Source organism: Oncorhynchus masou, chromosome 31 (assembly GCF_036934945.1).
Source record: "Oncorhynchus masou masou isolate Uvic2021 chromosome 31, UVic_Omas_1.1, whole genome shotgun sequence".
In the NCBI taxonomy this organism is placed as follows: Eukaryota; Metazoa; Chordata; class Actinopteri; order Salmoniformes; family Salmonidae; genus Oncorhynchus; species Oncorhynchus masou.
Genome location: NC_088242.1, coordinates 97,602,055 through 97,628,999, shown reverse-complemented (window position 1 = coordinate 97,628,999; position 26,945 = coordinate 97,602,055). Strand labels below are relative to the sequence as shown.

The following is a 26,945-nucleotide window of genomic DNA, read 5'->3' as shown; positions in this document are numbered from 1 at the left end:
TTCCTATCTAAAATCTGTAGCAAACTGAGTGGACTGTGTTTTGTAGATTTCACCCTTTGCGTTGTTTCTAAGGAGTGCAAGGGAGAATTTAGTTATAGCACACGCACACTTCACAGAGTAGGTGTTCCCAAATGAAAATATGCGAATAAATACTAGAACGCGCCAATAGGATCTCACTACCTCAGTTAGTTATATAAAAAAAAAAAACATTGCTGCTTGTCTTGTGTAGCCACACCTCCAAATTCCACAGACCCTGGCGCAAGGTCGAACAAAATTGAGTGTTTGTGCTGTTCGGACGGGACTTGATAATGCCAACACTTGAAGAACTTAAATTTGTCTGCCGAAGATGTCAGTCACAGCAGATCATGCAGATTTCCAACCCAGGAGTCATTGAAAACACTTTTCCATCAACTGAAAAAAAGGAACCATGCCCAGAGGGACCAAACGGGCAGCAGTCCAGTGAACATTTGAAATTGAAGTTATCAATAATGTATACATATCAATCTGACTGTATTATGTTTCCTATCGTGATCTCATATTGATATTTTCCCCTGTTCCATAGTCACTATTGAAAAGTTAACGGACGAGTAATCCTGCGTCAACACCATCCTTCACCTTCAGAAGATTCAAGGAGTCTGAGGATTTGCAAGAATGTATAAAGATTGAACAGGCACATATGGAATCATGTAGTAACCAAAAAAAAAAGTGTTTATACAAGTAAAAATATATTTGAGATTCTTCAATGTAGCCACCCTTTTACCTTGATGACAGCTTTGCACACCTTTGGCATTCTCTCAACCAGCTTCACCTAGAATGTTTTTCCAAAAGTCTTGAAGGAGTTCCCACATATGCTGAGAACTTGTTGGCTGCTTTTCCTTCACTCTGCGGTCCAACTCATCTCAATTGAGTTGAGGTCGGGTGATTGTGGAGGCCAGGTCATCTGATGCAGCACTCCATCACTCTCCTTCATGGTCAAATACGGTCAACCTTCATGGTCAACTTTGGACCGGTAGTGTGTCACGTGTCATCACCAGTGTAAAGGGTTAACAAAAGGAACATCTAAATAGGTGGTCCAGGTGTGTCATGTGTCATCACCAGTGTAAAGGGTTAACAAAAGGAACATCTCAATAGGTGGTCCAGGTGTGTCATGTGTCATCACCAGTGTAAAGGGTTTTCCCTTTAGTTTTCTAATGGTCCTCAAGCAAAGGGGGGAGAGGGGGTTGATGACATCACAAGGTCCCATCAGACCAACTTCAAGTTTGCAGTTGTGTAAAAAAAAAAAAAGTTGTACTTTAGTGTAGTTATACTTGGGATATCAGTTTAACAGGAAAAGTTATTTTATTTTTTATACTGGAGGACATCTTTAACCCAATGAGATCCAGCGCTAAGGTAAAGAGTCCAGTAACAACCAGCAGTTACAGTATGTCTACCGGGTTTCAGTCTGGGCTGGTGTATGATGCCTGACATGGGGCTGCCGAAGCCAGACGTTCCTTCAGATCAACCCCTCCGAGGAGGAAGAGGAGGAGGCCAGCGGAGCCAGTTTGATATGACATGAGACCAGCGTCTTCCAGAAAGCCGTACAGCAGAAAGTTTGAGCAGCTACAGTGTGTACTAATGAACACAGCCCTTGGTTTCCATCCACCATTCTTAATTCAACACAAGTAAAGGCTGAATTAAGTCCTCCTGTGGATCAGTTGATATCGATTAGTCATATTCTTGTCTTTCTTCTCCTAGGTGATTGATGGGGCCAAGGACATTGAAGATGTGCGCACAGACATTAACAACCACAGTGTAAAGGCCATTAATGCATCAGAGAATGGGGAAGCTGTGGAAGTGAGCTACCTGGGTAATGTTCATTATTGCACACTGTAGCAAAATGTTTGCAACAGAAAAATAAAGTGTTTCTTATTGGACAAGTGTTTCTTATTGGACAAGTCCAGGTTATCCCTCCCTGTTGGGGCCCCACAAGGGTGCGTTCTGAGCCCTCTCTTGTACTCCCTGTTCACCCATGACTGCGTGGCCATGCACGCCTCCAACTCAATCATCAAGTTTGCGGACGACACTACAGTGGTAGGCTTGATTACCAACAACGACGAGACGGCCTACAGGAAGGAGGTGAGAGCCCTCGGAGTGTGGTGTCAGGAAAATAACCTCTCACTCAACGTCAACAAAACAAAGGAGATGATCGTGGACTTTAGGAAACAGCAGAGGGAGCACCCCTCTATCCACATCGATGGGACAGCAGTGGAGAAGGTGGAAAGTTTTAAGTTCCTCGGCGTACACATCACGGACAAACTGAATTGGTCCACCCACACAGACAGCATCGTGAACGCCTCTTCAACCTCAGGAGGCTGAAGAAATTTGTCTTGTCACCAAAACACTCACAAACTTCTACAGATGCACAATCGAGAGCATCCTGTCGGGCTGTATCACCGCCTGGTACGGCAACTGCTCCGCCCTCAACCGTAAGGCTCTCCAGAGGGTAGTGAGGTCTGCACAACGCATCACCGGGGGCAAAATACCCGCCCTCCAGGACACCTACACCACCCGATGTTACAGGAAGGCCATAAAGATCATCAAGGACAACAACCACCCGAGCCACTGCCTGTTCACCCCGCTATCATCCAGAAGGCGAGGTCAGTACAAGTGCATCAAAGCTGGGACCGAGAGACTGAAAAACAGCTTCTACCTCAAGGCCATCAGACTGTTAAACAGCTACCACTAACATTGAGTGGCTGCTGCCAACATACAGACTCAACTCCAGCCACTTTAATAATAGAAATTGATGTAATAAATGTATCACTAGCCACTTTAAACAATGCCACTTAATATAATGTTTACATACCCTACATTACTCATCTCATATGTATATACTGTACTCTATACTATCTACTGCATCTTGCCTATGCCGTTCTGTACCATCACTCATTCATATATCTTTATGTACATATTCTTTATCCCTTTACACTTGTGTTTATAAGGTAGTTGTTATGGAATTTTTAGTTAGATTACTCGTTGGTTATTACTGGAAATGACTTGTTGAATATGAAGAGAGGTCAGAGAAGGGAAAGGACTTGAATATGAAGAGAGGTCAGAGAAGGGAAAGGACTTGAATATGAAGAGAGGTCAGAGAAGGGAAAGGACTTGAATATGAAGAGAGGTCAGAGAAGGGAAAGGACTTGAATATGAAGAGAGGTCAGAGAAGGGAAAGGACTTGAATATGAAGAGAGGTCAGAGAAGGGAAAATACATGAATATGAAGAGGATATAGTTTGTACAATATTTAAGTGGATATAAATCAACTATTTCAAATCCTTAATTCTCTAGAGCACAGCCCAAAACGACTAAATGAAATGTCCAAGCTTTAACTTTTTAAACTGTATTTTCATTAACACGTCCATTCATTTTTCTTCATGTGTCGTTCGAGGAAATACATCATCGTTAAAATGAGCCAGCGTTCAGTACAGAGTTTTTTTTTTAATATAAAATGGTACTCTCTCAATAAACAAATTATAATACAAGCTATCTACTTTGTCTGCAAACTTTCACTCAACCACATTTTGATTTACAATTTACATCAGTCAATACAAGTGGACAGAGTAAACCAAGTTCCTAAAGACACCGTTGTGTGTTATGGTAAATCAGTTTAGGGGGTGGGGGGGGGAGAAAGGCACCATATCACTTAAAGCAACACGTGTTAAACTCATTCCACAGACGGCCAAGTGTCTGTCTTTCTTTTTCCACATCACCCTTGTAATTGATTGATGAATTAAAAGGTCACTAATTTAGTAAGGAACTCCCATCACCTATTTGTCTAGGTCTTAATTCAATATGGGGGGGAAAACCCGACACCCTCCACGGAATGAGTTTGACACCCCTGACTTAAAGGACATATATAATGTGTTCAGACTTAAAATGGAGAACCAATGTGAAGATGCACTGAAAATGAATTAAGACTTAAAATGGAGAACCAATGTGAAGATGCACTGAAACTGAATTAAGACTTAAAATGGAGAACCAATGTGAAGATGCACTGAAACTGAATTAAGACTTAAAATGGAGAACCAATGTGAAGATGCACTGAAACTGAATTAAGACTTAAAATGGAGAACCAATGTGAAGATGCACTGAAACTGAATTAAGACTTAAAATGGAGAACCAATGTGAAGATGCACGTAGCACTGAATGTTTCCTGAGAGCTCCCGCTCCCTGGTACCACCTCACAGCAAGGAGTCTCCTCATTGGACACCTCGCAGCAAGGAGTCTCCTCATTGGACACCTCGCAGCAAGGAGTCTCCTCATTGGACACCTCGCAGCAAGGAGTCTCCTCATTGGACACCTCGCAGCAAGGAGTCTCCTCATTGGACACAGAGAGGCACTACCTGGTACCACCTCGCAGCAAGGAGTCTCCTCATTGGACACCTCGCAGCAAGGAGTCTCCTCATTGGACACGGAGAGGTACTACCTGGTACCACCTCGCAGCAAGGAGTCTCCTCATTGGACACCTCGCAGCAAGGAGTCTCCTCATTGGACACGGAGAGCGCTCCCTGGTACCACCTCGCAGCAAGGAGTCTCCTCATTGGACACGGAGAGCACTACCTGGTTCCACCTCGCAGCAAGGAGTCTCTTCATTGGACACGGAGAGCACTACCTGGTACCACCTCGCAGTAAGGAGTCTCCTCATTGGACACGGAGAGCACTACCTGGTACCACCTCGCAGCAAGGAGTCTCCTCATTGGACACGGAGAGCACCAGGTGACTGACCAGAAGACAACTGTTTGACACATCACTACACCACTGGTGCCAGACTGGGCTAGTGATGTCACCAGTCATCTCCTGTGCCCTATGGCTTCCCTTCTGATACAGAGAAGAATCGTCGTTTCTGCCAGGACAGATAGTATCTGTATTCCACCTGTTCATCACAGGGACAGGATCTCAAACTCTTCATCCTCCGAATCAAAGATCCGCTCCGACCGGTCTGAGAAATCTAGAAGACGGGAGATGGAGAAATTCAAATTTAGCAACGTTATCACATCAGTGTCTTTAAACACATGTATAATCTGTTGATACATCAAATCACATTCTCTAGTCTTCAACATATTGTCCCGGATTCAGGATTCAAGCACAAACAAAAAGGTGTGTTGTAGACATTTAAAATGTCTTGAGCCGACGCCAGCAGTTTCTTAAAAATGTTATTTTACCGTGAACGCGATCTCCGCGAACATCAGGGAAATTGCCTTTAAAAGGCGCTTTGTCGGTAGTGCAATGCGCTTGTCCACAACGCACCTCTGACTGAATCCCAGCCTGAATCTCACCTGTAAAGAGAAGTAAATCACAATATTCCCGACCCCCTCACAGGTCAAGAGAATATCTCTTCCCCGACAGGTCAAGTAGACAGAAGGGTTTGATATTTACCCGGAGTGAGGTTGAGCACGTCTACAGAGCAGGCGAAGTGAGATGGTTGACAGTCTACCAGCTCAAACATAGGCAGGCTTCCTCTAGTGTGGGACAACTGGGGGGAGGGAGGCACAGGTTTGAGGGGGAAAGACAGGTTAGATAATACACTCAGCGCCATAGGACCCAATACTCACAGGGCCTGGCTAACTGAACCACCCCTTTCATTCTTTATATCCCCTATTGGCTGTCGCCTTACTGGGAACCAGGGGAATAGGGACGAACACATCAGAAAATCAGTTGTGTCAATGTAACAGTATAGCTGTCCCTCTTATCGCCCCTACCGGGGAGCGAACCAGGGACCCTCTGCACACATCAACAACAGTCACCCACGAAGCATCGTTACCCATCGCGCCACAAAAGCCACGGTCCAAAGGGGACCAACTACTTCAAGGTCTCAGAGCAAGTGACGTCACCCGATTGAAACGCTATTAGCACGCACCGCCGCTAACTACCTAGTCTTTTCACATCGGTTACATCAAGGTGAATTCTTTAGAAAAGGAAAGAGTCACCCATTTTGAATGTTATATTGTTTTTAAATGCATCTCTTTTGAGTGATGTTCTATCGATAGTCATTTCATGTTTATCTGAGCCATTGGCGTTTAAGCAGACAGAAACCCGGCCGGTATGATGTAGCACTGTGATAAAAGTCTCTCTCACTACACCGGAGGTCAATAGGAATAGGACTTTTAGATTGCGAAAACGTCTATCATACATGTCAGATTACAATACTGGTCGATGTTATAACTCAGGAGAATGTTCTTTCGAATGAGCCATTGATCAAATTTTTAGCAATATTGAAAGATTTGTAATGTTGTACTTTTTGTTGACAAAAATGTGTGGTAATGTTTGGGTTTTTGAGCTAGCGCCCAATAGACTCCATTTCACTCCTTGACGGAGAGTGCTCTTTGTCCCCAGAATCGCCCAGAATGCACTGTGCGGCCCATTGACGTAGCATGGGCAGCGTTTCACCATCTCCTCAAAAGTACAGGTCAGACTCCACTCTGAGGCACATCGATCTGCAGGTTGAACACGGTGAGTTTGTAGACTAAATTGATAGTGCGGTTTGTTTGGGCGGTTTTACAGTTAACTAGCTACTTCACATGCTGATATTGCCTTTGGTATTGTGTGTAGCTAGCCAGCCAGCCAGCCCATTCGAGAGCATTGCATTGTGGGGTTTGTAGTCTACTTGAACTGCAACATATTTCCACGACTATTTTCCATGTTGCTACCGACATTATTATAACGAATTATAAATTAATAAAAAAATGAAACATATTGTTCTCACATAGTATTATTTAACAATATTATATAATATATATATATAATATATTAAATGAATGAGTGGTTTTGGGGTGTATTTTTCCTTTAACAGCTAAAACGTTAAAACAGCGTACCTTTCGAATACACATACACCAGTCATCGAAGTCGTCCTCCGTTCTGCAGAAGAAACCCTGGTAAACATCAGAAAACAAGACAACTGTAGGATGGTCTGCTTTACTGTGTTAAAACAATCTGTTATGGCAAAAACTAAAAACACATCTATCGAACTAGAATCACAAATAACCATCTTAGAGGCATTTAGCCATTCACTTCATATAGTGGTCATCAGAATTAGCTTTTGCTAATGCTATCATTAGTATTTATTAGAATTCTCACCTCTTCCTGGGGTCTTGACTTAAATGACTTAAATGTAAATGTAAATGTCCAAAAAGGGTTAAAAAAAGTTGTTGTTTTTTGACCTCACAACACAACAGCCTACATTGTAAATAAAACATTACACCATACAATATATATTACTCCTCTATTACAAATGTACAATATAAAATCCACAACACTACAGTGTGTGTCTAGAATGCTTGAGTTTGTGTCTCTTCACTTTCCACGTTGTTCCGTGACGCTTACAAAATATACAATTTAAAATCAGATTTTACTGCCCACTTGATGTGGAAGAGTTCCGTGTAGTCATGGTTATGTTGTTGTTGTTCTCGATCCACAATATAGCAGAGGATGTAAAGCTATAACAGATGGGATTTTTCAACAGCAGACTATGATCGATAATGTCAAAAGCCGCAATGAAGTCTAACAAAATAGCTCCCATAATCTTCTTGTCATCGATTTCTTTCAGTCATTTGTGTTCAGTCATGGAGCGGCGTTCGCCTTTGTGACCGAAATGTAAAATGAAGGCACTCCAAAATGTTTTTACTATCCTCCTTAATATAATTTATGTATTTCATAGTCCAGTACATATTATTTTTGTTTCGTCACATAATTTCTCAGTTTACGTTTGTCAATCGGCAGTTATTTGCCGTTCCTTTTGCCTTGTACTTAAATGTTTTAATTCCTCATCAATCCACGGAGATTTAGCAGTTTTTACAGTCAGTTTCTTAAAGGGATAATCAGGGATTTTAGCTGCATCTACTTCCCCAGAGTCAGATGAATTCGTGGATACCATCTGTATGTCTTTGCGTGAAGTTTTGAAGGACGTTAATAATTTATTAAATCCACTTTAAAATCAGTGTAGATGAAGGGGAGGAGACAGGGTTAAATAATAATTTGTAAGACTTGAGACATGGATTGTGTATGTGTACCATTCAGAGTGTGTGTGTGTGTGTGTGTGTGTGTGTGTGTGTGTGTGTGTGTGTGTGTGTGTGTGTGTGTGTGTGTGCCATTAAGTGCCTTTGAACGGCCTACGGTGGTAGGTACCGGTTTCTGTCAAGACTGCAGCGGGGGGAAAGAGGGCAACTACATTTTAGGAAGGTGTATAGTAGGTAAAGGGCTTCATTGCCAACATCCCAAAGTATCCCTTTAAATGGGTTATCAGTATGTGGAAGACCCAATTAAAGGGATCAAGTGCAGCGTCTGATGGCTCCTCATCACACCAATAAATACTCTATACATCTTCAACATAGGAATCCCTACAGAGCCTCTTGTATGATCTCTTAGACACTAGGCCCAGCCTTCTAGATGTGGCTACTATACTATGATCAGTACATTCTATTGATTTGGATGCTACTTTAGAGCAGATTTCTGCAGCATTAGTAAAGATGTGATCAATGTGATTTTATTGTTGGTTGGTACTACCCTGGTAGGTTGACTGACTGACAACCTGAACCAGGTTACAGGCACTAGTTACTGTTTGATGATTTTTTTTCTTGAGTGGGCAGCTTGATGAAAACGGGTCAATATTTAGGTTACCGAGAAAATGAAGTTGTTCCTACAAGCTAAAGTATTGCTCCATCTTCTTTGACCTACATACAGTGGGGAGAACAAGTATTTGATACACTGCCGATTTTGCAGGTTTTCCTACTTACAAAGCATGTAGAGGTCTGTAATGTTTATCATAGGTACACTTCAACTGTGAGAGATGGAATCTAAAACAAAAATCCAGAAAATCACATTGTATGATTTTTAAGTAATTAATTAGCATTTTATTGCATGACATAAGTATTTGATCACCTACCAACCAGTAAGAATTCCGGCTCTCACTGACCTGTTAGTTTTTCTTTAAGAAGCCCTCCTGTTCTCCACTCATTACCTGTACTAACTGCACCTGTTTCAACTCGTTACCTGTATAAAAGACACCTGTCCACACACTCAATCAAACAGACTCCAACCTCTCCACAATGACCAATACCAGAGAGCTGTGTAAGGACATCAGGGATACAATTGTAGACCTGCACAAGGCTGGGATGGGCTACAGGACAATAGGCAAGCAGCTTGGTGAGAAGGCAACAACTGTTGGCGCAATTATTCGAAAATGGAAAAAGTTCAAGATGACGGTCAATCACTCTCGGTCTGGGGCTCCATGCAAGATCTCACCTCGTGGGGCATCAATGATCATGAGGAAGGTGAGGGATCAGCCCAGAACTACACGGCAGGACCTGGTCAATGACCTGAAGAGAGCTGGGACCACAGTCTCAAAGAAAACCATTAGTAACACACTACGCCGTCATGGATTAAAATCCTACAGCGCACGCAAGGTCCCCCTGCTCAAGCCAGTGCATGTCCAGGCCCGTCTGAAGTTTGCCAATGACCATCTGGATGATCCAGAGGAGGAATGGAAGAAGGTCATGTGGTCTGATGAGACAAACAGAGCTTTTTTGTCTAAACTCCACTCGCCGTGTTTGGAGGAAGAAGGATGAGTACATCCCCAAGAATCATCCCAACCGTGAAGCATGGAGGTGGAAACATCATTCTTTGGGGATGCTTTTCTGCAAAGGGGAGAGGACGACTGCACCGTATTGAGGGGAGGATGGATGGGGCCATGTATCGCGAGATCTTGGCCAACCTCCTTCCCTCAGTAAGATCATTGAAGATGGGTCGTGGCTGGGTCTTGCAGCATGACAACGACCCGAAACACACAGCCAGGACAACTAAGGAGTGGCTCCATAAGAAGCATCTCTAGGTCCTGGAGTGGCCTAGCCAGTCTCCAGACCTGAACCCAATAGAAAATCTTTGGAGGGAGCTGAAAGTCCATATTGCCCAGCGACAGCCCCGAAACCTGAAGGATCTGGAGAAGGTCTGTATGGAGGAGTGGGCCAAAATCCCTGCTGCAGTGTGTGCAAACCTGGTCAAGAACTACAGGAAACGTATGATATCTGTAATTGCAAACAAAGGTTTCTGTACCAAATATTAAGTTCTGCTTTTCTGATGTATCAAATATTTATGTCATGCAATAAAATGCAAATGTATTACTTAAATATCATACAATGTGATTTTCTGGATTTTTGTTTTAGATTCTGTCTCTCACAGTTGAAGTGGACCTATGATAAAAATGACAGACCTTTAGTAGGAAAACCTGCAAAATCGGCAGTATATCAAATACTTGTTCTCCCCACTGTCAGTTCTGCCTCTGTCCTTCTTACCACTGTGACGGAGGGGTCTATTTCACAGATGTGCATGCGGCACGGCGGATGCTGACAGTGGTAAGTGTCGTCGGGGACCTGGCCGTCCTCACAGGGCTCTACTGCAGGCTGGGTGGTGTGGGGGTCCAGGTAGATCAACTCCTCTCCTGGGGGGTGATAGGATAGGGGCCATACAGTAAGGAGACCAGTCAGAAGTGTATTGGAATAACAGACACACGGGGTATACAAAACATTAACATTCCATGACATTGAATGACCAGGTGAATCCAACTTTATTAAATAGTACCCATAAAACACCAGTCTGTGTCAACAGTGAAGAGGCGACACCAGGATGCTGGCCTTCGAGGCCTCTGTCCAGTGTCTGTGTTCTTTTGCCCATCTTAATCTTTTCTTTTTATTGGCCAGTCTGAGATATGGATTTGTCTTCGCAACTCTGCCTAGAAGGCCAGTATCCCGTAGTCGCCTCTACACTGTTGACGTTGAGACTGGTGTTTTGCGGGTACTATTTAATGAAGCTACCAGTTGAGGACTTGTGAGAATTCTGTTTCTCAAACTAGACACTCTAATGTACTTGTCCTCTTGCTCAGTTGTGCACCGGGGCCTCCCACTCCACTTTCTATCCTGTGTTTGTCTTTCAAAAACAAGGACATTTCTAAGTGATCCAAAACATTTGAACGGTAGTGTACATAGAATGTCTGGATATCAAAAATATGTTCCGCAAATGACAAGACTGAACAGTGTCTGCTTTTAGCTGAACGATTCAGAGAAGTAAGCAAATGTGTTTTTAAGACTTTTCTTCAGATGTAATGTTAGTGTACAGAACATACCAACATAGCCTATGAAGTAATGGGCACTGTTGGGTTTCCCTCCGATGACACCCAGGGACTGGGGCAGCTGGAAGCATTGCTGTTTAGAAGAGACACAGAAAGAGAGGTCATTTATAAAAAGAGGCACTTGAGGAAAAATAGGCAAATGGCTGAGCCTTTAAATAATAGCAGGTGACGTTTTGGTCATTTAACAAAATCAAACTGCCATGTCAATTCAATGCAATTGTGTATTATTTTGGTATGATTGGACTCTCTGTCCCAACCTTCAGGGTCTCGATGTAGGCCTTGTTGATGTCGCTCAGGCCCAGCCTGAGAGGGATGAGGAGGACCAGGGGCTTCCAGAGAGCCGTCTCCTCCTCAGCCAGGGCACAGGCCCCCTCCAGGCAGCCGTTATGCTTCGGCATCCACCCCGGGGGCTCTGCACACGCTGCTCCACCATAGTCCAGCCAGGGCATACACAACCGCTCTGGTGAGAAAAACAAGAATATATTTTGTGTAAATACACACACGCTCTGGGGGAGAGGAGAGGTCAAATATCATTAGTCTAGCTCACTCGTCTCATAAATGGTCAATAGCCTGTTCCCATCTATAAGTACCATTAGTCTAGCTCACTCGTCTCATAAATGGTCAATAGCCTGTTCCCATCTATAAGTACCATTAGTCTAGCTCACTCGTCTCATAAATGGTCAATAGCCTGTTCCCATCTATAAGTCTGATGGAGACTGGTCCATAGGTGATCCACAAGATCCCGTAGGGTTACCTGGACTGCACTGACAAAACAAACATAATAAATGGGATTATGTTAACGTTAAGAGTAACAGTTGATGCCCCAGTCTTTAACCACATGTTCTATACATTGATGAGGCATAGTGGTAATGATGAATGATAATGATAGTGGTAATGATGAATGATAATGGTAATGATATATGTAACGATAGCGGTAATGATAATGGTAATGATAGTGGCAATAATGAACGATAATGGCAATGATAGTGGTAATGATGATTGATAAGGGTAACGATGGATGATAATGGTAATTATATCGGTAATGATGATTGATAATGGTAGTGATAATGATAGTGGTAATGATGAACAATAACAATATTGGTAATGTTAGCGGTAATTATGAATGATAATGACAATGGATGATAATGGTAATGATAGTGGTAATGATGAATGGCAATGGCAACGGTAACGATAGTGGTAACGATGAATGATAGTGATAATGATGAATGATAATGGTAAATGAGTGGCAATGATGAATGACAATGGTAACGATAATGATAGTGGTAACGGCAATGATAGTGACCACGATAATGATAGTGGTAACGATGAATGATAATAGTAATGATGAATGACAAGGGGAACGATAATGATAGGGGTAATGATGAATGATACTGGTAATGATGAACGATAATGACAGCGGCAACGATGAACGATAACAATAATGATCGTGGTAATGATAATGGTAACGATAGTGATAATGATAAACAATAATGGTAATGATAGTGGTAATGATAATGGTAATGAGTACCCAGTGGTCTAGTAATAGTTTTAGGTGAGGGAGCACTACAAAACACATGTAAAATGAGTCATCGTTTCCTCAATTTGTTCCCGACAGATATATCCTATTGAAAACGCCTATCATCATATAGAACAGATGTATAATATTGAAAAGCCTATCATCATATAGAACAGATGTATCCTATTGAAAACGCCTATCATCATATAGAACAGATATTTCCTATTGAAAACGCCTATCATCATATAGAACAGATGTATCCTATTGAAAACGCCTATCATCATATAGAACAGATGTATCCCATTGAAAAGCCTATCAATATAGAACATGCACCCTCCAATTGCCACGTCTTCCTATGCCCACACAGTCTCAAGAATTTGTTATATATTTTTTAAATACCCTCAAAACACCAATTTAGGCATACCGACAGTACCAGTCAAAGGTTTGGACACAACATCAAATTATTATTGGTCACATACACATATTTAGCAGATGTTATTGTGGGTATAGTGAAATGCTTGTGTTCCTAGCTCCAACAGTGCAGTAGTAGCTAACTAAATGCTTGTGTTTCTAGCTCCAACAGTGCAGTAGTAGCTAACTAAATGCTTGTGTTTCTAGCTCCAACAGTAGAGTAATATCTAACTAAATGCTTGTGTTTCTAGCTCCAACAGTACAGTAATATCTAACTAAATGCTTGTGTTTCCAGCTCCAACAGAACAGTATCTAACAATTCACAACAATACACACAAATCTAAAATTAAAATAATAATACACATATGAGTAAAGCAGGGGTGGCAGGGTAGCCTCGTGGTTAGAGCGTTGGACTAGTAACATAAAGACTGCAAGTTCAAATCCCCGAGCTGACAAGGTACAAATCTGTCGTTCTGCCCCTGAACTAGGCAGTTAACCCACTGTTCCTAGGCCGTCATTGAAAATAAGATATGACTTGCCTAGTTAAATAAAGGTCAAATAAAAATGAGTAAAGCAGTATGTAAACATTAAAAGCAACTAGCTTTCCATTATTATAAGCAACTAGCTTTCCATTATTATAAGCAACTAGCTTTCCATTATTATAAGCAACTAGCTTTCCATTATTAAAGTGGTCAGTGATTCCAAGTCTATGGCAGTTGCCTCTATGGTGCTGGGTTGAGTAACCTGGTGGTAGCCGGATAGTGGTGACTATTTAACAGTCTGATGACCTTGAGATAGAAGCTGTTTTTCAGTCTCTCGGGCCCAGCTTTGATGCACCTGCACGGACCTCATCCTCTGGGTGATAGCGGGGTGAACAGGCCGTGGCTCGGGTGGTTGATGTCCTTGATGACCCTTTGGCCTTCCTGTGACATCGGGTGGTGTAGATGTCATGGAGGGCAGGTAGTTTGCCCCCGGTGATGCGTTGTGCAGACCGCAACATCCTCTGGAGAGCCCTACGATTGCGGGCAGTGCAGTTGTCGTTCCAGACGGTGATACAGCCCGACAGGATGCTCTTAACTGTACATCTGTAAATGTTTGTGAGGGTCTTTGGGGCCAAGCTGAATTTCTTCAGCCTCCTGAGGTTGAAGAGGTGCTGTTGTGCCTTCTTCACCACGCTGTCTGTGTGGGTGGTCCATTTCAGTTTGTCGCAGATGTGCACGCCGAGGAACTTGAAGCTTTCCACCTTCTCCACCACAGTCCCTTCGAGGTGGATAGGGGGTGCTCCCTCTGCTGTTTCCTCAAGTCCATGATCAGCGCCTTCATTTTGTTGTCATTGTTGGTAATCAGGCCTACTATGGTTGTCGTCTGCAAACTCGATAATTGAGTTAGAGTCGTGCATGACCACGCAGTCATGGGTGAACAGGAGGGGGCTGAGCATGCACCCTTGTGGGGCCCGAGCATACACACTTGTGGGGCCCCTGTGTTAAGGATCAGTGAAGCGGTGTTGTTTCCTACCTTCACCACCTGAGAGCGGCCCGTTAGGAAGTCCAGGACCCAGTTGCACAGGGCGGGGTTCAGACCCAGGGCCTCGAGCTTGATGATGAGCTTGGAGGGTACTATGGTGTTGAATGCTGAGCTATAGTCAATGAACAGCATTCTTACATAGGTATTCCTCTTGTCCAGATGAAATAGGGCAGTGTGCAGTGCAAATGGCGATTGCATCGTCTGTGAAGCTATTGAGGTGGTAAGCAAATGGAAGTGGGTCTAGGGTATCAGGTAAGTTAGAGGTGATATGATCCTTAACTAGACTCTCAAAGCACTTCATGATGACAGAAGTGAGGGCTACGAGACTGTAGTCGTTTATTTCAGTTACCTTTTGCTTTCTTGGGTACAGGAACAATGGTGGACATCTTGAAGCAAGTGGGGATAGCAGACTGGGACAGGGAGAGATTGAATATGTCCGTAAACACTCCAGCCAGCTGGTCCGCGCCGGCAGCCTGGCGAGGGTTAACATGCTTAAAATGTCTTACTTATGTCGGAGAAGGAGAGCCCATAGTCCTTGGGAGCGGGCTGCGTCGATGGCACTGTGTTATCCTCGAAGCGGGCGAAGAAGGGGTTTAGCTTGTCCGGGAGCAAGACATTGGTGTCCGCAACGTGGCTGGTTTTTCCTTTAAAGTCCGTGATCGTCTGTAGTCCGTGATTGTCTGCAGACATTGGTGTCCGCAACGTGGTTTTGTAATGTGTAATTTCGTGTCTGCGCCGTTGAATTCCGATTTCACTTTGTCTACAGTCCTTGGTTGCAGGCCGCGTTTGCGCACTGTGTCGTCCTCAAAGCGGGCGAAGAAGGTGTTTAGCTTGTCCGGAACCAAGACGTCGGTGTCCGGAACGTGTCTGATTTTCCCTTTGTGGTTGGTTTTCCCTTTGATTGTCTGTAGACCCTGTAGACGTCTCATGTCTGAGCTGTTGAATTCCGATTCCACTTTGTCTATGTACTGACGTTTTGTCTTACGGAGGGAATAACTACATAGTTTTTTTATTCGTCCATATTCCCAGTCATCTTGCCATGGTTAAATGCGGTGGTTCGCACTTTCAGTTTAGCGTGAATGCTGCCGTCTATCCACGGTTTCTGGTTTGGGTAGGTTTTAATAGTCACAGTGGGAACAACATCCTCTTATACACTTCCTGATGAACTCAGTCTCTCGTATGCATCAACTCATCCCTGACCGCGGCTATATCCCATTCCGTCTTCAATCTTGAAGCAGGATTCCGATTGTCACCTTCTGAATAGACTTTAACATGGGTCCTTCCTGTTTGTTTCAACAAGGAACAGACCAGTATCCCTTCTTTCTTTTTTCTCAAAAATATCCTTGAAGTGCGTCCTTTGCCAGCTCTTTTTTTATCTCTGTAGAATGAAAATTCTTGATCCAAATCAGTCAGGTTTCAAGACTAGTCATTCAACTGAAAATATATTTTAGATTCTCTGTATCACGGAGGCGCTCCGCACTGCTAAAGCTAACTCTCTCTCCTCTGCGCTCATCCTTCTGAGACCTATCGGCTGCCTTCGATACTGTGAACCATCAGATCCTCCTCTCCACCCTCTCCGAGGTGGGCATCTGGAGGCCAGGCCCACGATGGATCCATTACTCCATTCCTGGACAGATAGCTCCTACCAGGTGGCGTGGGTCATCTGTCCTGTCGCCATAAATTATCACCACTGGTGTCAAATCAGAATGCATGGTGTATTGCTGCAGAATGCTCTGCTAGCCATGCTGGTTAAGTGTCACTTGAATTCTAAATAAAACACTGTCAATGTCATCATTGCTATGCAGACCCCAAACAAACATCTTCACCTTTCACCCTTCTGATGACCAGGTGGTCATCCGCATCTCTGCATGTCTGGCAGACATATCAGTGTGGATGACGGATCACCACCTCAAAGCTGAACCTCTTCCTCCCGGGGAAGGACTGCCCGTCTAATGTCCATGATCTCGCCCATCACGGTTGACAACTCCATTGTGTCCTCCCAGAGCGCTAAGAACAATGGCGTGATCCTGGACAACACCCTGTCGTTCTCAACTATGTTCACATGTCCCGTTCCTGTAATGGTTCCATGCTCTACAACATCCTGGGTCTTCCTTTCCTCGGTTTTCAGGAAGCGGCGCAGGTTCATCAGGCACTTGATGTTTTTTTAATTTTTATTTCTTTTAATATATTTGCATAGATTAAATGGGCAAATTCATAAAGTAGTGACATTAACTGTGTAGAATTACAACTCATCCAAAACAGCATAAAAATAAATGTTGGTGTTGTATTCCCATTCATCTCAAACGAAACCCCGCTCCTCCGACCTCCACTGGCTTCCAATCTAGAAACAGGTCATGCATCCGCTCAAGACCATGGTGCTTATCCCACGGAGCTGTGAGGGACACCAACTTCCAGATAGGGTCAGGCTCCAGGCTCTGATCAGGCCTTACACCCAAACAAGGGCACATTTCATTCATCCACTGAGCTGGCCTGTTTTATGAACATCCCTACCACTGAGGAATACAGTTCCCGCAACAGCCCAGTCAAAACTGTTCGCTGTTCAGCTAGAAGATGTAGCCTATAGTCTCAAACTTGATAATTGAGTTAGAGAGAAGAAACCATCATGACCACTCTAGTCTGGGTGAACAGAGAGGGAAGAAGCATAACCCTCTGGGGCCAGAGAGCATACACACTTGTGGGGCCCCTGTGTTAAGGATCAGTGAAGCGGTGTTGTTTCCTACCTTCACCACCTGCTGTATAGAGAGAGAAGAAACCATTAACCCTCTAGACTGCTGTACAGAGAGAGAAGAAACCATTAACCCTCTAGACTGCTGTACAGAGAGAAAAGAAGACATCATTAACCTCTAGGCTGCTGTACAGAGAGAGAAGAAACCATTAACCCTCTAGACTGCTGTATAGAGAGAGAAGAAACCATTAACCCTCTAGACTGCTGTACAGAGAGAGAAGAAACCATTAACCCTCTAGACTGCTGTACAGGGAGAAAAGAAGACATCATTAACCTCTAGGCTGCTGTACAGATTTCAGGGTTTGTCATCAGAATTTTAGTGGTAATTCATTATAATTGATCAGAATTGTTTTTTTACCAGCTCTGTGTCTTCTCAGATGGAAAAAGGTGAGGGAGAACCGCCCCAGCAGCACGTCACCCTTAGAAGTACCATGACTGATTCCCCCCAACAACGACATACACCGAGTGTACAAAACATTAAGAAGACCTTCCTAATATTGAGTTGTACCCCCTTCTGCCCTCAGTACATCCTCAATTCATCAGGGTATGGACTCTATAAGGTGTTGAAAGCGTTCCACAGGGATGCTGGTCCATGTTGACTCCAATGCTTCCCACAGTTGTGTCAAGTTGGCTGGATGTCCTTTGGGTGGTGGACCATTCTTGATACACACAGGAAACTGTTGGGGAGTGTGGAAAAACCCAGCAGCATTGCAGTTCTTGACACAAACCGGCGCACCTGGTACCTACTACCATACCCCCGTTCAAAGGCACTTAAATATCTTTGTCTTGCCCATTCACCCTCTGAATGTCACACGTACACAATCCATGTATCAACTGTCTCAAGGCTTAAACATGATATGTAACTGTCTCCTCCTCTTCATCTACACTGATTGAAGTGGATTGATCAAGTGACATCAATAAGGGATCATAGCTTTCACCGGGTCAGTCTGTGTCATGGAATGTTCTGTACACGCAGTGAATGTTCTGTACACGCAGTGAATGTTCTGTACACGCAGTGAATGTTCTGTACACGCAGTGAATGTTCTGTACACGCAGTGAATGTTCTATACGCTGACATGCACAGTGGTAATGATGAAGTATCATGTTCACTACTCACTGATCTCCTCCATCACCACGGTGTTGTCCATAGCAACATGTACCGCCAGACGACTCCACGAGTCAAACACGGTTAGTTTCCTGAGGGCAAGACGGACAATATTCAACACGGTTAGTTTTTAGATGATGACCGTAAACACTTAGGGCCTGATTTCCTGACATGGGTTAAGACAGGTCCTGAACTAATTCTTCATTGAGCATGATTTTATTTTTTATCCAGGACTAGTCTTAAATCAGGCTGAAAGTGGACAGTCATAATCTAGTAACTAGATGATCATCTAGATATACCCTCCTGGTTGGAGTTAAAACCTACAGGAAGGTATCTCTCCAGGAACAAGGTTGGAGTTAAAACCTACAGGAGGGTTTCTCTCCAGAAACAGGGTTGGAGTTAAAACCTACAGGAGGGTATCTCTCCAGGAACAGGGTTGGAGTTAAAACCTACAGGAGGGTTTCTCTCCAGGAACAGGGTTGGAGTTAAAACCTACAGGAGGGTTTCTCTCCAGGAACAGGGTTGGAGTTAAAACCTACAAGGAGGGTATCTCTCCAGGAACAGGGTTGGAGTTAAAACCTACAGGAGGGTTTCTCTCCAGGAACAGGGTTGGAGTTAAAACCTACAAGGAGGGTTTCTCTCCAGGAACAGGGTTGGAGTTAAAACCTACAGGAGGGTTTCTCTCCAGGAACAGGGGTGGAGTTAAAACCTACAGGAGGGCATCTCTCCAGGAACAGGGTTGGAGTTAAAACCTACAGGAGGGTCTCTCTACAGGAACAGGGTTGGAGAGCCCTGATCTAGAGTGAGGAGCTCACTGTACTTACTTCAGTACCTGTGCCACTGTGTTCGGTCCGTACCACTGGCCTACAGACTTCCCCTCCCCGACTCCCATCTGGGCTGCAGTACACAGAAAACTGATGTTAGTGCCTTCCTAATAATGATGTCATCTGGGCTGTAGTACACAGATGTTTTATCCTAATAATGATGTCATCTGGGCTGTAGTACACAGATGTTTTATCCTAATAATGATGTAATCTGGGCTGCAGTACACAGACAACTGATGTTAGTTGATAAAGACAAAGACGCTGTTGTACCAATAAAGATGCCCGACTTCTGATCTGTGATTATATTTGTCATATTGTAGTAGGCGGTCAGAAACACACTATTATTGTAAGAAATACCACCCATCCATTTCTAAATATAAAGTATGACTGAATCCGTGCATCATTGTTATGAGATTACAAATCAAAGGAAAACTATTTTCCAAGAAACAAATAAAGTAGTTTAAATTGAATTAATTACAAGTCAGTATTCACCAATTTGATGTAAAGAATAGTAGCTGTCTTTCTTGTCAAGGAAGGCGTTGAGGATACTGATGTACTGTCCTCTCTGAGGCTGGCCTCTCACCCATCTCCAGTCTGCTTAACAAAAACACCATTATCATTCGCTGTGTGAAACAACTGCTCTATTGAACAGAGTACTCTAGTACAGCGCAATAAGAGATCTGTACCACACTGTGACAGAGATCATTCAGGGGGGGGCAAATACATCTTGAATAATAGAAGCTAACGTTGGGGGGGTAATAGAAGCTAACGTTGAGGGGGGTAATAGAAGCTAACGTTGAGGGGGGTAATAGAAGCTAACGTTGAGGGGGATAATAGAAGGGAGGGGGGTAATAGAAGCTAATGTTGAGGGGGGGTAATAGAAGCTAACGTTGAGGGGGGAAGCTAATGAGGGGGGATAATAGAAGCTAACGTTGAGGGGGGTAATAGAAGCTAACGTTGGGGGGGTTAATAGAAGCTAACGTTGAGGGGGGATAATAGAAGCTAACGTTGAGGGGGATAATAGAAGAGGGGGTTAATAGAAGCTAACGTTGAGGGGGGATAATAGAAGCTAACGTTGAGGGGGGGTAATAGAAGCTAACGTTGGGGGGGGGGTAATAGAAGCTAACGTTGAGGGGGGTAATAGAAGCTAACGTTGAGGGGGATAATAGAAGCTAACGTTGAGGGGGGTAATAGAAGCTAACGTTGAGGGGGGGTTAATAGAAGCTAACGTTGAGGGGGTGGATAATAGAAGCTAACGGGGGGGTAATAGAAGCTAGAAGCGCGTTGGGGGGGTAATAGAAGCTAACGTTGAGGGGGAGGGGTAATAGAAGCTAACGTTGAGGGGGGTAATAGAAGCTAACGTTGAGGGGGGTAATAGAAGCTAATGTTGAGGGGGGTAATAGAAGGGGGGTAATAGAATGGGGGGGGGGTAATAGAAGCTAACGTTGAGGGGGGGCTAATTGAGGGGGTAATAGAAGCTAACGTTGAGGGGGGTAATAGAAGCTAACGTTGAGGGGGGATAATAGAAGCTAACGTTGAGGGGGGTAATAGAAGCTAACGTTGGGGGGGGTAATAGAAGCTAACGTTGGGGGGGTAATAGAAGCTAACGTTGAGGGGGATAATAGAAAACGTTGAGGGGGTAATAGAAGCTAACGTTGAGGGGGGATAATAGAAGCTAACGTTGAGGGGGTAATAGAAGCTAACGTTGAGGGGGATAATAGAAGCTAACGTTGAGGGGGGGTAATAGAAGCTAACGTTGAGGGGGGTAATAGGGGATAATAGAAGCTAACGTTGAGGGGGGTAATAGAAGCTAACGTTGAGGGGGGATAATAGAAGCTAACGTTGAGGGGGGGTAATAGAAGCTAACGCTGAGGGGGGTAATAGAAGCTAACGTTGAGGGGGGGATAATAGAAGCTAACGCTGAGGGGGTAATAGAAGCTAACGTTGAGGGGGATAATAGAAGCTAACGTTGAGGGGGATAATAGAAGCTAACGTTGAGGGGGTTAATAGAAGCTAACGTTGAGGGGGTTAATAGAAGCTAACGTTGAGGGGGTAATAGAAGCTAACGTTGAGGGGGATAATAGAAGCTAACTAACGTTGAGGGGGGTAATAGAAGCTAACGTTGAGGGGGGTAATAGAAGCTAACGTTGAGGGGGGTAATAGAAGCTAATAATAGAAGCTAACGTTGAGGGGGTAATAGAAGCTAACGTTGAGGGGGGGTAATTGAGGGGGGTAATAGAAGCTAACGTTGAGGGGGTAATAGAAGCTAACGTTGAGGGGGTAATAGAAGCTAACGTTGAGGGGGTAATAGAAGCTAACGTTGAGGGGGTAATAGAAGCTAACGCTGGGGGGGTAATAGAAGCTAACGTTGAGGGGGGATAATGCTAACGTTGGGGGGAATAATAGAAGCTAATGTTGTTAATGTTGGGGGGGTTAATAGAAGCTAACGTTGGGGGTGTAATAGAAGCTAACGTTGAGGGGGGTAATAGAAGCTAACGTTGAGGGGGGTAATAGAAGCTAACGTTGAGGGGGTAATAGAAGGGGAGGGGGGGGGTAATAGAAGCTAACGTTGAGGGGGGTAATAGAAGCTAACGTTGAGGGGGGGTAATAGAAGCTAACGTTGGGGGGGGGATAATGGAAGCTAACGTTGAAGGGTACGCGCAATACCACCAGCTGTATTCTTCAGGGAGCAGATGACGCTAAAGAATTAGTAAAGCAGTCATCCTTACCTCGGCCTAGATGCCTGCAGACCAGGGCCTCGCCTAGGATCATCTGCCCACATCGCAGCATGCAGCCCCAGCCTGTGTCGGACGTGGGCCCTGTCCCTCCTAGAACACATTGAAACAATATGCACCTGATACGCCAATAAGATTAGCCTATACAATCAAAAATGACCTTGGTTTACTCTGTGGCTCCAAGCTACAGTAGGATTGGGCTACTCACCAATGGGTGGGAAGTTTTTTCTGTAGGTGAACCATAACCGTGAAGTGACATCTGAAAGAATGTCATCCTTTTCTGGATAAAACAAAGACAATGAGTTAGCTAAGAAGTAGGTCTTCTGTTATAGCCTATTTATTTTAACCTTTATTTAACCAGGCAAGTCAGTTAAGAACATATTCTTATTTTCAATGACGGCCTAGGAACAGTGGGGTTAACTGCCTTGATCAGGGGCAGAACGACAGATTTGTACCTTGTCAGCTCGGGGGTTTGAACTTGCAACCTTTTGGTTACTAGTCCAACGCTTTAACCACTAGGCTACCCTGCCGCCAGTCTCTATTCAGCTATTCCTCGGGCACTCGTGTCATGTGCCAAAGAGACTGGCTTTTCGGGAAAACCATCAAATTAACATTCTATCATTATGGAACTCCAGAATATCAGACGATTTGATAACCCTCACAGCTATCATTCAATCACAATGTTTATGCAAATTAGATGGGATAGGAAAACATTCTAACTTCATTCATGAATTTGATAGGAAAACATTCTAACATTGGGCCTTCTGAGATACTGTGACGAGATTCCGAGGCCCATTCTCTTGCCATTCATCCGTCGCCATCACCTCATGTTTCAGCGTGATAATGCACGGCCCCATGTCACACGGATCTGTACACAATTCCTGGAAGCTGAAAATGTCTCAGTTCTTCCATGGCCTGTATACTCAGACATGTCACTCATTGAGAATGTTTGGGATGCTCTGGATCGACGTGCACAACAGCGTGAATAAAGAATAGTCAGTAGCATGTGTTAACAGCGTGTTCCAGTTCCCGCCAAGATCCAGCAACTTTACACAGCCATTGAAAAGGAGTGGGAACAACATTCCACAATCAACAGCCTGATCAACTCTATGTGAAGGAGATGTGTCGCGCTGCATGAGACAATTGGTGGTCACACCAGATACTGATTGGTTATCTGGTCCACGCCCCTACTTTTTTTTTTTTAAGTATCTGTGACCAACAGATGCATATCTGTATTCCCAGTCATGTGAAATCAATAGACTGGAGCCTAACTAATTTATTTCAAATTGACTGATTTCCTTAGATGAACTATAACTCAGTAAAATCTTTGAAATTGCATGTTATGTTTATATATTTTTTTCAGAATATATTGTCACTTCTGGCACACGCATTGGGCTCGGCTACTGGTTCAATAGCTATAGGAGCCATAGAGAGAGGATGGAAGAGAGAGCTACATGGATAGGTATGGCTGGTCAAAGGAACAGTGAAGACAGAGATGTAAGTCAGAAGTTAACCCCGCCCACCTCAAAACAGCCTCAATTCACCGTGGCATCTACAAGTTGTCCAAAGTGTTCCACAGGGATGCTGGGCCCATGTTGACTCCAATGCTTCCCATTGTTGTGTCAAGTTGGCTGGATGTCCTTTGGGTGGTGGACCATTCTTGATACACACAGGAAACTGTTGAGCGTAAAAAACCCAGCAGTGTTGCAGTTCTTGACACAAACCGGTGCACCTGGCACCTACTACCGTACCACATTCAAAAGCACTTAAATATTTTGTCTTGCCCATTCACCCTCTGAATGGCACACATATAGAATCCATGTCTCAATTGTATCAAGGCTTAAAAATCCTTCATCCTCCCCTGACTCCTCCCCTTCACCTGGTCAGTCTATGTCATGGAAAGATCAGGTGTTCTTAATGTTTTGTACACTCAGTGTAAATTAGGCCTGGCTTACTACATTGAGTTTACAACCACCACCTGTGCTATGCAAGCCAGATATTTGTCAGTTTCATTAAAATGTGCAATAATAAAAAATAAAAAAAATATATTAAAAAAACCCTGGCTGTTGACGTAGGCAAATCCCAGATTCCCCAACTGAGCTCAAGTTTTGGAAATTGCAAGTTCACGTTCTCCCCCATAAACACATAAGTGCCAGCAGCTCACATCAGCAGGATGGGGAGCCTCTTTCATTAGGAGGTACATCTACCGTGGATAGCTAAAATAATAACGATGATCCCATTACATTCATTTTAAACATTAAGCCCATGGGGACACCATACATTTGGCAGCCAAGCACAAGTGATCAGTGTAGCCTTTAAAATCGTCTAGACATGTTGAAATATCTTCACGCCTAGAATAAAAACCATTAAACTGCATATTGAACCTTGAGATGACAGGACAGTCTCTTTAGCAAATGACCGGAGTGGAATGTCAGCTTAAAAAAAGAGACTGCTTCTCAGATTAGCCTTTTGCTGTACCATCTATGTAGATAGATCTATGTGTTTATTCTGTAGGCCTATACTTCTGCATTGACATTATGACTAATGGATTCGTTCCATATTTCACAGTGACGTGACGAGGACACAAGAAGAACACACAACATTTACACCACGCCCACCTGATGTATCCAATTACCTGCGAGTGCGTTGAATTCTTTCCCCAAGATCCACACTGGCTCGGAGGTCTCTGGAAAATCTTCCAACTCTCCAAAGCCAAGTGTGTCGTACGTGAGAGTAGCTGAAATATAGAGAAGTACATTTGATTCAGAACACCTTGCTACATAGCGTACACGACACACACACACGGGATCCCTATTTGAACAAGGAATCATTCATGATCAGATGTGGTCGTCTTCATACAAAATGACCACTTTGACAGTTGATTGTATATTGATGTAAATAACATTAGGACTATTAGCTATGGTCCAAGCACTTTCAAAATGGCAAAACAGACTCTCTCACTGCAGTTTGACAGCTGAACTAGCTAGCTGGCTGGCCCGGCTTGCGACAGAGAATGACATTGCAAATACATTTATTTGGCTTGTCACTTTCAGCAGCTGTCGGTAGATAGCAAGCGAGTGACACGGAACAATCCGGTTCGTTTATATTGGACCTGGTTCTGCTCGCCTACTGGATGTTTTCAGTCCAACATACACCGAGTGCTTGTTTAACTAGACTAATAATAGTTTAGGCGGTCTGTCTGGATGGGATGATTGCAATGACTGGTTGATAGCTAACGTTAACTGGCTACTGACTATTCTTTATTCACATTCAACACATATGTAACATTTAAACCTCAACTGATGTACAAATTGAAATATAGTAATCTACAAGTGGCTTGCTTTTGTTCAGACGCTGGCTAATATACAAAAAAAAACGTTCAGATCCTTGATTTTCTTGAAAAAGACTTCCTACCTGCATCCATCCCGACATAATGTGTTGTTGATCTGTCCAAACAGGCAGAAATATCATACGACCAATAAGAAATCAATACAGCAGAATTTTTTTCTATTTAAGTATCCAATCGGAGTTTCTGCTTTGGGCGGGGCAAATCTTTTTTCGTCCAATAAGAATCCATTGATGGCTTCCCTAATGCGTAACATTTCCGTAGATCTGTTGGTGGTGTTGATAGAATGGACTGAATGCGATTCAACGTGGTTTCTTGCCACACGTAAGATGTAGATCAGCGAAACTAGGCAAACTGACTGCCACCAACAACCCTAGAAAACAGGATGTCAGAGAAGAGAATACTTTGTCTAACTTGTTTGTCCCACTGAGGTATAATTATGCTATAATGCCCGAGGAGGTGTGGTATATGGCCAATATACCAGGGCTGTTCTTAAGGTGCCTTGTTGCTATTATAAACTGGTCACCCATGTAATTAGAACAGTAAAGAAATTAAATTGTCATAAGTGATAATGCCCTCGAAGCTGGTGTTTGGACGATATATTGGCACGGGTGTTGTTCGGCCCGAGATCAAAGTCGGAAGTCCAGCAAACTGTGCCAATATATGTTCCAAACAGCGTTTTCGAGGGCATTAGGGGATTAATTAATTTATACTAGTTCATCCTTCCACAATATATAGACCCTGACACAAATCTAGGGTTGCTTAGAGACGCTACCCAGTCGTTCAGTATGTTGGTTCTGTATCTATGGACGCGACCGAGTCGTTGGTTCTAAATGTTCTATTGCCATACTAGCTGGCAACGTTCTTATCCTTTGCTTGCTAGCTAACTACGGCTAATTTACAGTCACGTCAAACAGTGCAGCCAGAATAACAGCAAAGTAGCTGCCTTTGCATTTGTTGAAGCTGTTTTATAGTGACATATATTTGGATACATCCATAACAATGAGCTAATGAGGCGCGATTTCGCCTGGAATAGAAACTGTGCTCACTCGTCAGGACACAGTTGTTCAGAGGAGCTAGCCAAAAACACAGCTACAGTAACACAATCACTTCAAAAGGAAGTTGGAAAGACTGCAAATTATCTGTGTTTCGTTTGACTTTATTTCTATTGACCTTTTTTGTATATATCCATAAAGTTATGCTGATTCATGATTTTGATTGGCTGAGAAACGCTGTCTTCCTTTTTGTCTCGTCCCGACTCCCGACAAGTTCATTACTACGGGACAGCTGGAGATCGAATTTGAATATTGAAACAATGTGGAACGTGACAATCTGTGGACTAGACACCGGCTGGAATGCGGTTTTAACCAATCAGCATTCAGGATTAGATCCACCCGTTGTATAAGGTCTGATATACCCCATCTGCCAGCCAATCAGCATTCAGGGCTTCGAGAGGAAGCTCAGTGGACGGCAATGGGGAAAAGGTGGAGCTAGATGGATTTTACCCAACATTCTGCCAAATGTCTCATCGATGAAACATTTAATCTCGATACAGTTTTCTGTTTCCAAAACTAGATTTGGTTA

General features: G+C 43.6%; 1 protein-coding gene across 3 annotated transcripts; it reads right to left on the bottom strand.

Annotated features, from left to right (window-relative positions):
• Window positions 1-3,456: 3,456 nt before the first annotated feature.
• LOC135524801 (cysteine protease ATG4B-like) lies at window positions 3,457-25,503 on the bottom strand. 3 transcript variants are annotated; one of them, XM_064952627.1, is made up of 14 exons: window positions 25,430-25,503; window positions 24,651-24,752; window positions 22,224-22,295; window positions 22,010-22,108; window positions 19,773-19,874; window positions 19,281-19,353; window positions 18,469-18,548; window positions 11,412-11,614; window positions 11,149-11,227; window positions 10,322-10,467; window positions 6,851-6,907; window positions 5,415-5,511; window positions 5,201-5,314; window positions 3,457-4,986 (listed from the first exon to the last, which is right to left on the bottom strand). In XM_064952627.1, exons 1-14 carry the CDS (start codon window positions 25,437-25,439, stop codon window positions 4,919-4,921), a joined length of 1,302 nt encoding a protein of 433 aa, XP_064808699.1. In that variant the 5' UTR covers window positions 25,440-25,503; the 3' UTR covers window positions 3,457-4,918. The 3 variants fall into 3 exon arrangements, with proteins under 3 accessions (XP_064808699.1, XP_064808702.1, XP_064808701.1); XM_064952630.1 differs by lacking the exon at window positions 25,430-25,503 and adding an exon at window positions 23,539-23,692 and having other exon boundaries at window positions 24,651-24,732; XM_064952629.1 differs by lacking the exon at window positions 5,201-5,314.
• Between the last annotated feature and the right edge of the window lie 1,442 nt (window positions 25,504-26,945).

What these genes read in the sequence shown, in the direction of transcription:
- LOC135524801 (XM_064952627.1), bottom strand. An exon ending in CCTACATCGAGACCCTGAAG is followed by an intron (nt 11,228 to 11,411) that starts GTTGGGACAGAG and finishes TCTTCTAAACAG; the next exon opens with CAATGCTTCCAGCTGCCCCA. An exon ending in CGTGCTCAACCTCACTCCGG is followed by an intron (nt 5,315 to 5,414) that starts GTAAATATCAAA and finishes TTCTCTTTACAG; the next exon opens with GTGAGATTCAGGCTGGGATT.